The 12,374-nt window shown below is 36.1% G+C and overlaps 1 protein-coding gene across 1 annotated transcript in view; it reads right to left on the reverse strand.

Moving 5' to 3' along the window:
* The window catches only part of MMP26 (matrix metallopeptidase 26), a 355,123-nt gene that overhangs the window by 3,703 nt on the left and 339,046 nt on the right, over positions 1 to 12,374 (reverse strand). Inside the window, exon 3 of the mRNA XM_050756415.1 lies at positions 417 to 659. Coding sequence (XP_050612372.1) covers positions 417 to 515 — 99 coding nt within the window. The 5' untranslated portion in view covers positions 516 to 659. The remainder of the gene's footprint in view (positions 1 to 416; positions 660 to 12,374) is intronic.

Below are 12,374 nucleotides of genomic sequence, written 5' to 3' on the forward strand. Positions count from 1 at the left end.
AAAGTGTCTGGTAGACCCACTGAGAGATTACTCAGTCAATGTGAAGGTCACATTAATTCATTTGAATTATTTCCCCTGATCTCTCACTACTTAGCAGGCTCAGAGACCTATAAACTGGAGTGTTCACTATGCCATTTAGAAGACTAAGAGAGTGAGAGATGAGCAATGGGGCTGAATTAGGCACAGAAGGCACAGTGACTAGGGCCCAAAAACACTTTTAGGGGCTACAAAAAATTATTATTTTTTCTTAAAATTAGAAGAGTAAAATGAACACACAGATTGAATAAAATGTTTTCATATATGATATTAATGTATGTATTTATCATTATACCATGCAGTCACACATACACACACACACGAAATAAGAGCCCACAATGGTCACCACGTAATAATGTGGTCCTAAGTCATTCACCTACCTTAACAAAGTCCCATCCTTTATGGACTGTAGCAGGGGGCACTGGAAGGGCGAAACACCAGGGCAAGAAGATAGTAACTCTTAAGATGACGAGCTGCATGCCAAACACTCATTTGTCCCACTGCTTGAATTCAGGTTCCTAACTTGGGCCACCGGACCTTTATAGCTGTGCCAGCAACATCCAATGACTCACTGTGGCAGTTTGGCCTTTCTTTGAATTTGTAAGTGGCCTCATCATCCATACCTGCTGAGGGCAGAGTGACCAGCATGCAAGGGTGACAAAAGCAGCCATGGGATTTATTTTTATGCTCAATTCACACCTGATGGTCCTCAGCATCCCGGGCCACAGGTTTGGTTAAGGAAATGCAGGTCAGTCTCAGAATATAGGGGGCATCATTTTTTAAAATGGAGGAAAAAAAAAAAACATACAAGAAACAGGAGGTGTGCCTAAACTCATTACAGCTTTAGCTATAGAATAATTACTTGACCAGTCAGAGACATTCAATCTTGCTCCAGAAGCTAAAAAGAGAAAAAAGAATAAAATCAAGGGAAATAAATAATGTCCCCTGTAATAAAGATCCAGATCAGAGTATGAAAATCTCCAAGACCTATATAAAAGAGATCTAGAAAAACACAGAAAGAGGTAGTTAATAGCTGTATGTTGAAGAAAACAAAGCACTGATAATAAGTTGACACACACACACATCTATAGATGTACATGTATACATATATGTACAGATACATATACATATATATCTCATAGCAAACCATTTCAGCTCATTGCCTTAGAAATCACACAACTTGGCTAGGTTCAGAGGCTCGCACCTGTAATCCCAGAACTTTGGGAGGCCGAGGCAGGTGGATCACCTGGGGTCAGGAGTTTGAGACCAGTCTGACCAATGTGGTGAAACTCCGTCTCTACTAAAAATACAAAAAATTAGCCAGGCATGGTGGCATGTGCCTATAATCCCAGCTACTTGGGAGGCTTAGGCAGGAGAATTGCTTGAACTCGGAAGTGGAGGTTGCAGCGAGCCAAGATTGTACCATTGTACTCCAGCCTGGGCAACAAAAGCAAAACTCCGAAAAAGAAAGAAAGAAAAAAGGAAAGAAAGAAAGAGAGAAAGAGAGGAAGGAAGAAAGGAAGGAAGGAAGGAAGGAAGGAAGGAAGGAAGGAAGGAAGGAAGGAAGGAAGGAAGGAAGGAAGGAAGGAAAAAAAGAGAGAGGAGGGAGGGAGGGAAGGGAGGGAGGGGAAGGAGGAGAGAGAGAGAAGGAAGAAAGGAAGGAAGGAAGGAAGAGAAGGAAGGGAGGAAGAAGAAGGAAGGAAGGAAGGAAGGAAGAAGAAAAGAAAGAAGAGAAAGAAAGAAAGAAGGAAGGAAGAAGAGAGAGAAGAAAGAAGGAAGGAAAAGAGAGAGAAAGAAAGAGAAGAGAAAGAAAGAAAGAAAGAAAGAAAGAAAGAAAGAAAGAAAAAGAAAGAAAGAAAGAAAGAAAGAAAGAAAGAAAGAAAGAAAGAAAGAAAGAAGAGAGAGAAAGAAAGAAAGAAAGAAAGAAAGAAAGAAAGAAAGAAAGAAAGAAAGAAAGAAAGAAAGAAAGAAAGAAAGAAAGAAAGAAAGAAAGAAAGAAAGAAAGAAGGAAAGAAAGAAAGAAAGTCACACAACTCTGGAAATTGATCTTAACTCTGCTACTTAAAAGCTGTTCAACTAGGCCAGGTGCAGTGGCTCACACCTGTAATCCCAGCACTTTGGGAGGCTGAGGCGGGTGAATGATCTGAGGTCAGGAGTTCAAGACCAGCCCAACCAACATAGTAAAACCCGTCTCTACCCCAGCATGGTGGCAGATGCCTGTAATCCCAGCCACTTGGGAGGCTGAGGCAGGAGAATCACTTTAACCTCAGAAGGTTGAGGTTGCAGTGAGCCGAGATCGCACCACTGCACTGCAGCCTGGGCAACAGAGTGAGACTGTGTCTCAAAAAAAAAAAAAAAAAAATCAACTGGGCATGGTGGTGCTCACTTGTCCGAGCTACTCAGGAGGCTGAGGTGGGAGGATCATTTGAGCCTGGGAGGTCGAGGCTGCAGTGATCCATGATCATGCCATTGCATTCTAGCCTTGACAACAGAGTGAGATCCTATCTCCAAGAAAAAAAAAAAAAAAAGAATTAAAATGGAAGATAATGAAAGAATTTGTTAAAAATATACAATTATTGAGAGCTTATTACAAGACAATTCTGTGTTTTAAACCTTTGGTATAGATTAAAATACACTATAAAAATTTTATAGGTTAAAAAAAATGAGATTCAAAGAGTTGAAAGAACATGCCAAAGTCACACTATTAATGAATAAAGAAAATTCGCTTCAAATCTGTTAACAAAATATTTCATCAACAGGAGTAAACAACATGATATATATGTGGAGGCAGGTCAACAGGTAGATGAGAGATAGATAGACAGATAGACGGCTACTACTCAACAGCAGCAGGCAACAAACTACTGACACATGCAACAAAATAGACATTAAAAACATGTTGAATTAAAGACGTGGGAAACCAAATGGTAATCCTATTTGAGGCTCAAGAACAAGGAAAGCTAATTTGTAGAAAGCAATGAGTATAGTGGTTGCCTCGGTCATGGAGGGGATTGTTTGTAAAGGAGCACAATAGAAATTTATCCAGGAACGAAATGTCTATTTCTCGACTGATATCTGGGTAATACAAATATATTCACTTTTTGAAACTCACTAAGCTGTACACTTAAGATTCATACATCATACCATTAAACCTCTACAAAAATAAATACAATTTCAATGAATAAAGAAAATAAAAATAAAGATTAATAAGGTACTAAAAGCGGCACCCATTTCACCATGAGTGATATAGAACTGTAATATAAATGGTAATGTATGTGGTCAAATGAGCATATAAATAATCATTTTGTTGATGTTATTGAAATGTGAGTGCTGTATCCCAGTTAATGTGCTAAAGGAAGAAAGTTATATGCTAAATCACAGGTAACTACTGGAATGTCAACCAGAAGAATTAATAAAATAAGACATATGTGATATACTTTGAAAAGATAATATGGTTAATCTGAAAAAGGCAAGATGGATTTAAGATTGCCTATGGAAACAATGATGTTTGTTGTTAGACAAATATAGTATAGAGACAGTTATTCCTGATAAGCTCTATCGACTTCGTAAAATATGAGTTTGTTCACTAAAGTCTCACGGTGATATAGGCCTTGTTATATTCTCATTTCAAAGATTAATAAACTACAGTTTAGGGAATATAAAACTCTTTCCGTGGAAATGATACAAATATTAATATTTACATCTATATCTGACTAACTTTTAAGTCAGATTATGTAATAAATGAGGCATGCTGCTTATCTTTACTGGCAGATCTCCATCAGTAACATCATCAACATATCTTTGATGTTTCTATAGCCTGAATACATTAAAAAACCTAAGCTCATGGGGTCACAGTGAAAGAAACAAGGTGAAAATTACTAAAACTTATTCAAAATCTATAGCAGTTTTGAAAGAAGAGAAAATAAAATAAATAAAAATCCTCTAAGTCTCTCACATTTTCTCCAATGTTCTGAACATAGACTTCTCTAGGATGGTTAAAAATCAGGTTAAATCTCCCTATCCCATTGAAGGAAGGTGACCAGAGAACCCCCATAGAGCATGGTTCCTCAGTCACTCTGACGTGTTCTTGAAATTCTGTTGCAGAAATGTTAATAAATGAAACCTTCCTGAAATTTCAAAATATTCTGTTGTACACAATAACTATATACAATTTTTATTTGTCAATTGACAAATTTACTAACAAATTGAAAATAAAATGAAATATAAAGAAGCCCTCATATTTTACAGCCCATAAATGACACTGTAGGTTCATTAATGACAGCAACTTCACGTTGCATTAATATCTGTAGTACAGACTTTAGAACTTGGAAGGAACCCATTATTCATTAAATGAATAAAAGTGTTGAGTAAAAAACAATCTCATAGCTGGTAGGGAAATCAGAAGTGAGTGAATACTTAACAAACTAGCGATACATAGGTGCATATAATTCAGAAAGCTCAACACAGGACGAGTGATCATTATAACAACTTATTGAGCATATACACTGTGTCAAGAATGCACTTTCTTCATCAACCCAACTATCTGTGAAGTAGGTGTTTTATGGTATTCATCTTGTAGTTAAGGAAATGAGGTTTTGAGGTCATTTAATTGTCATTGGGGTCACAATGCTCAAAGTTATATACAGAAGTTATAAACAAAGAGTATTTTATTCTGAAGGCAGAATCTTTGATCACTGGCCTGGATTGCCACTTTTGATGAGACTGCCCCGTCTCTCATCTTGAAACACACCTCTCTAATGCTGCTCCTGAAACTCCCAGTATGTCCCATGCGATCTGATAGGGCCGGCACAGATGAGCAGCCACCTGTAAGCCTGACCCAGCACTCAAATACATGAGTGCTGAGTGCTAAGAGCCGGCTTGACTAAGAAAGCAAATGAATGACTTATTAATGATTCAGCTGCAGATAAGGTAAACAATGTATTGAAAGTACAACAGTGTTTCTCAAAATGTAATACGCATGGAATCGCCTGTGGATATTAATAAGAATGCAGATTCTAATTCAGCAGGTCTTGGATAAGCCTAATGTTCTAAATTTCTAACAAGATCCTAAGTGATGCCAATGCTGCTGATCCAAAATCATACTTTTTAAATAGTTATGAGGCAGAACATATTGGCAATATAAGGAACAAAAGACCTGTGAATTTAACCAGAAAGTTTTAATAATGGATACCAGATTTTAGATATATTTTTAAATCAGAACTATGGAAACAGGCCCCTATCTCTCCTCTCACCCCCATCTATGCTTTCATCTTTCTCGTCATGCCTGTAGTATTTGATCTCCTGGGTGTAAACATCTGGCCTGTGCCTAAGACCTCTCCCAGAAGACTTTGAATGGTTTCCCATCTCCTTTTGGATGAAAGGAGAAAAAGTAATTTTGAAGATATCAGAATGCATGGCCACCTTTTCTGTCACTCAGGTAAAGAGTAGGTGCAGGGAAAATTGATGTCTCTGTATATGTATTTATATATGTACATATACATACATATATATGTAAAGTTAACTTTCAAACATCCTCAGGCATGTCAGTCAGGAGGTATTTCAGAAGAAAGAATTGTTGTTATAGGAGATGACAACTTCATGCACCCTGAAGACCTTGCAGTGGGGCAAGATATGGAGGTGTAAGACAACGATATTAATGATCCCGAGCCTGTACAGGCCTAGACAAGGTAGTGTTTATGTATTCGTTTCTAACAAAAAGTTCAAAAAAATTAAAAAAAAACAATTTAAAAATATAAAAAGGTTATAGAATAAGGATATAAAGAAAAAAGTTTTTACAGTTATACAATGTGGTTGTGTTTAAGCTAAGTGCTATTACAAAAGATTCAAAAATTTAAAAAATTAAAGTTTGTAAATAAAGAAGTTATAAGAAGATAAGGTTAATTTATTATTAAATAAGAAAGTTTTAAGCTAAATTTAGGGTCGCCTAAGTGTACAGTAGTGTACATTCACTCACCAATCACACCCTGACTCACCCAGAGCAACCTCGAGGCCCACACACTCCTTTTATAGAAAGTGCCCTACCAAAGTGTAGCATTTTTAATCTTTTATGTTGTATGTTTACCATACATTATTTATGTTTGGATATACAATTATTTACTATTGTGTTACAATTGTCTATAGTATTTAGTACAATAGCTTGCTGCATGGTTTTGTAACCCAGGAACAATAGGCTATAGCATCTACTTTAGTTATGCCATCTCGGTTTGTGTAAATACACTCTACGATGTTCTTATGACAATGCCTTTATCAGAATGAGTATCTCTATCATTAAGTGTTGTATGACATACATACAGGTATGCACACAAACACACCTATATATTTTATTAAAATTATACATGCTTATATTTTTAAAAATCAAACAGTGCAAAGATTTGAGAAAAGAAACAACAGTTCCTTGACTCTCCTTTGCCATCTTCAGTACACTCCCTGAAGGAAACAATTTTGAGTTGTTTAAATTTCTTCTTTTATAAGTTTTTCCAGTAATAACATTCAACTACTTAACTAATGTGTTTATATTGTTATTTACTGATTTGCAGTCTTGGATAATATCTATTGTCATAATAAATAAGAATTCACCTTAACTGAAAACCCCTTAAGTCCTGTCCTTCTTAATATGTTTGTTATTATTTTATTTTCTTCATTGTGTATGCTAAGCTTCTAAACAATATTATGGTCATTGTACTTCTCATTAAAACAGATACAAATAATATTTCTTCACTCTTCACTTAGGAGAATGAGGATATTAATGTCCACAAATACTTCTTTTAATGAACTATCTTTTTACTTAAAAATTGTTTATATTATTTTGTCACCACAAAGTAATCTTTCATATTTTTCTTCAAAAGTTGAAAATCAACAAATAATATGTATAATTCTACAACTATGGGATTATAAATTGCATATTTATAAAATGCAGAATTATTGCATATCCATTTTATTTGCACAACTTTCACTATTTCATCAAGTTTTTCATTAGTTTACTTTTCCTTTTGCATTATTTTGTGTTAGTAAACTTAAATTTTAATTTTTAAATATATTTTATGTTTTCTTTTCTTTTCCATCCCTATATTTTGTTCTTTACTTGCAGAAATTTTGTCAAGTGTTTAATATATACATTGAATAAAAGACCTTCATGTGATGCTACCCCAAAAGAAAAAATACATGGGTCATGGAAGATGTGGTGTTTTCTGCCCTCACAACTATGGACTCTGTCATGTTAAATTCATTGGTTTCGAAAGGAGGTACACTTTTTCCATAAATAAACTACAGTTATCATCTGGAAACTTTGGTGTCTTTATACTCAGAAACCAAATGGCCAGAAGAAGATTAATCATATTTTCAAGGGTAACTGACCCTGATCCTCAGAAAAAAGAAAAACTGTCATAAAACATGCAAAAAAGTCAGGTCATGGAGCTGGAATAATCCTCTCTGGGGATTATCCTAATGGGCAATACTCAGTCCAGAGCTTTCGCCTAGATTGGCCAGATTTTTCAGTCCTATATTGTACTTTTACTTTTCTTTCTGTCAAATCCTGCCTTTTCCCCTTCCCTTTCACAAATATTGAATTCTTAATACATTAAGTCTGTATTATGACAGAGTGTATGAGAATTAACATAACATAGGGGCAAAACTGTAAATGTGAATTGCTCTCTGTTCCATATAAACACGAATTATTTCTGATTTTTTAAATTATTGTTTTCTGCATGGGATAGAATAAAAATATTTATCAAATGAATGCCTGTCATGTACCTAAGGCTAATGAATCTAAGAAGTCATATCTGTCCAGTGGTTGTAACTACTACTTGGTTGAACTTCCAGCAGTCTACAGTCACTTTCCAAGGTGTAACTGTAGTCTGCAGAGACCACACTGGTGAGTTAAAAGGAGATAAGTTAGGGAATGTGACACAAAATTTCATCAATGACCTTGGGGTATGGTATTTGTTTTGGAATTAACTTATTAGCCCCAGACATTTGCAGACAATTTCATAGACCTCTGTTTCGTCTCTCTCACTGTAATAGCTCTTACTCATTAAACTAAGGATTGAGCCACTACCAAATACATCAGTCCCAATTATACATTAGAGATATCAGTGTCAATTCAGATCCTGCATCCAACAGTCCTAAAAATGACATGATGTTCATTTTTCACCAGTATAGTTACTCAAGCAAGTGACAGTCAATCCCTTTGCATGACCAGGGAAATCAGTATAATGTGTATAATGGTGACAAAATAACTAACCTGGGGACTTATTCAATCGTTGGTTTGCAGTCTGAAGGAATTCAGATCTGGAATCTTGGCAAGGGCTTGCAAATTCTCCATGAGGCAACTGCTCTCAGCTTCATGGTTATTCATCTTTGATTTCTTGTGAGGATGCAAGCCAAGTATTATTGTTGTTGCTGCCCATTATTTTGCTCCTATGGATGCCCCTTTCTACATGCTTCTGAGAGCAATATCCGCAAAATGTTTGTTTCATGTCTTAAGGTTTTAGCTGGATATTAAATTCTATATTTTGTGACAGTACTCACAAGTCATATACTTTTTGCTATATAATTTCATTTTCTAACTTCTTGGACTAAGCAAGCTCAATGTGTCATGCTTACTTTGTCATATCTTGCTGGTAGATTCTATCGTATTTTCATAACTTCTTTAGGGTATAGTCCTTTTCTGCTCTCATCAGACACAACACCTCACCATCTGTTTATGCTGCAAATTATTCCTAATTTATGACCTGGTGGTGGGAAATAGGTGAAGGTAGAACCCTAACAATGTAATCCTTTTGTTCTTTCTCAAACTGCTTCTAGTCTGACGGAGTAATGAAATTACACTGATCTGAAGTGTCAGCTCAGTGATGATATGTGAGATGATGTGGCCATATCTTCCAGGACACAGTATATAACCTAAATCAATATCCATAGTGTTCTTTTTTTAATATGAAGAAAACATTTTTATTATGAAGAAAAAAATAGTGTTGTCATTACCAAACATTGCTTCCATTTACCCACTCTGAGAACCTGTGTTTTAGTCCTGCTGTTCTGGGCTCCGTTGGTTTAGAGATTCTGATTCCATAGGTAAAAATATTATACCAAAAGACATATAATTCTGTTAAACTATTAGAGATGGCACCATGTCATTCTAAGACACCAGTAAGCAAAGAAAATAATTACTTTAATAATCAGAATGAGTTAGAAGTGCTGACACTCAATGTGGCCAAGTAAGAATATGCTTACTGTTAGGTGATCCCTGGGCATCCTTTGATATTTCTTGCCCTGTTTTGATGGTAAATAGATGTATTTTTCCATTTTTGCTCTACTATAAAGAGATACCTGGGACTGAGTAATTTATAAAGGAAAGAGGTTTAATTGACTCACAGTTCTGCATGGCTTGGGAGGCCTCAGGGAACTTACAATAAGGTCAGAAGGCAACAGAGAAGCAAAGGCACATCCTACATGGTGGCAGGCAAGAGTAAGTGAAGAAAGTGATGGGGGAAGAGCTCCTTATAAAACCATGAGATCAGATCTCATGAGAACTCACTATCATACAAACGGCATGGGGGAAACCATCCCTATGATCCAATCACCTCCCAACAGGTCTTTCCCTGGACACTTGGACACCTGGACACTTCAATTTAAAATGAGATTTGGGTGGGGACACAAAGCCTACCGTATCAATGGACAAATGCAAAAGCCACAGCTTAAGACGTTTATGGTGGCCAAGGATTAAGTTCTAGCTAAAGGTACAGAAATCTAAGCTGGATACTAGAGAAGAGGGATAGTATATTACAGTTGGAGCCTCAGGACAGCTGCAGTGTAGGGGACTTTGAATCATCCCACTAACAGTTCACCTGTCGCTTCTGAATGGACAAAAAGTCCTATACTAATTCTGAAAAAGCTGCTTCCGGAATTTATTTCTGAAGTTTTTAGGTGAAAGTGAGCAATGGTTGAACTGCAGTTGATGCTCAGTGAATCACCTGGATGTTCTTATTCTGCCAGACCTGAAGCACTCATTCCTCTAATGAGAGTGTTAGAGCTAACAGGTCTCATTTGAGTCCTTCTTGAGAATTTCTTTCTTCTAAATGGAGCCACTTTATCCAAAGTCATGACTCCTCCCATTTAAAGACCACATCCAATGGCCCATCAATAGACTGTTAAAAAGGCTCAGGCCTTTCCTCCAATTCAGGACAATTTCGAAGTGGGATCATTTTAGCCTTAGAGATCTCTTCAAGATTAAATGCAGCTTTTCTAACAATTGAATGGAACTTAATTTCTCTTTCCACTAGTTCTATTTCTCTTTTTTCCCTGATAGCTGTTTAACATAGAAACACTCCCAATAAACTTCTGCACACAAATGTTTAGCTCAATGTTTATTTCAAAGGGATTACAACCTGCAACAACATCATTATCAAAGACAAATATGAGTAACACAAGAGCAAGAAATCTTTACTTTATGTAACAGTAAAAATACATTTATTTAATATAGGAAGTACTCAGACTAATAGATAAAAATTTTTAAAAATGAACAAAGGGTATACATAGACTGGCCTCTAAAAATAAATTCAGGTGCTCTTAAACATGAGAATAATTAAAACTTCCATTTAATAAGATAAAAATTGCGTGTATAAGCAAGTAGCAAAAGCGACTGGGAAAACTCAATTACAATGGCACAGGCATAATGACCTAGGAAAATAAATTGTGAACACTTCTCCAGAAGAACCTATAACTGCAGATGAAAGAGCAATCAATTCTGTTGAATAAAGCAGAATAGGTCACATAGGATATTAATCTTCACTGGCTAATTTATATGCAGTATAGCAATTCAGCTGATTCTGTTTGAGTCTACTCTTATTTAAGGACTCACCTGCGTAAAAAAAGACCTGTGGGCTTTTTAATCCCTCTGGGACTTGCTTCTTGAGTTGTCATCCTCAGAGGCCTTTGTTCCACGAAAAAGGCACCAGGGTAGAAGGGCTGGAGTAAGACCATCAAGATCAATACATGTGCCTAATAGCTGGGATTGGAGTGGCTTTATCCTGGGCTCAGCTCCTTCTTACCTTGAAGTATAGACCAAGCATGATCTTGGTAAGTACCTGAAAACTCTGATGTTCCAATTGCAAGTCTCATTAATCAAGAGCATTAAGATGGGTATTTTATCCTTAATAAGCTGCTATGATTTTACCATTTAATACTTGCTTCCATGACAACATATACTCAAGATTTGACACAATCTGCATAACACCATCCTGACATTATTATACAAAGATCATTATACTATTAATATAAAGAAGATGATAACCTTATTTAACAACTTTCGTGTAAATACTAAACTTTATTTTAACTTCATTTTAAAAAGACATTCTGTATCTGTTACTTCAACTTTTTTGCACTTTTATAAACAAGACAATTTAGTTGAGTAGGCATTTCTGAGCTGAAGACAGAATACTGGACAATCCTATCTGTGCAATGTTCTATTTTCCTCTAGATTCTCTAAAAGCAACATCTTTTAAAGCAAAATAAAATAATTTTCTTCAAGAAGGGCGCAGCATTTTCTAAAGAAAGATGTTTATACCCACTTTTCCTCACTGATTGCGAAGTAATTTTTATCCTATTAAGAGGGCTGGTATGAGCTCAAAGTTATTAGCTGGGTTGAACATGGAAGGATTTAAAGCTCAGATTTTAAAAAGTGTACACTGATTAAACGATGCAGAGCTGTTAAAGCAGTTACTATATGTCAAAAACAATACCAACACCTTGGCAACCCAAAGTTTTGGGAGGATGTTCCCTAGAGAACATTTGGGAGGAAATCAAAAGAGGAACGGTGTCTCCATATATGCACAGGACGGAGCAGCATGGAGGGGAGATGAAGTCAGTGACAGAGAAGTTTGAGGCAGTGAAGCCGGAACTGGCTATATTTCATACAAAAGCCATACAGAAGGATCTCAAGCAGCAAAAGGTGCACATTTTTCTCAAACGATTCACTTACCTAAACAATTTTAACATTAAATACACTTTGAACCTCTGTCTTGGAGGGAAAGAACTTCCTATAACTCTATTCAACCATATGGAATAAATAAGCAAATAACAATCTTAAAAGCCCTGTTACAATAAATCTTCAGTTTTCCATTGAAGACTTAATCTCACTCTTTTCAGATTAATATCAGAAGCAAGACTTGGGAGTTGGAGGACACTAGGCCTAACAGATACAAAGAGCCCTCAGTTGGTAGTTGGGCCACTTGACACAACTGGGTTAGTGTTTAAGACAGACAGCCATCATACTGTTATTATCCAAAGTAATAAAAATTTATACATTGCCCTCCTCTGATTTTGTA

Source organism: Macaca thibetana, chromosome 14, assembly GCF_024542745.1.
Source record: "Macaca thibetana thibetana isolate TM-01 chromosome 14, ASM2454274v1, whole genome shotgun sequence".
Taxonomy (NCBI): domain Eukaryota; kingdom Metazoa; phylum Chordata; class Mammalia; order Primates; family Cercopithecidae; genus Macaca; species Macaca thibetana.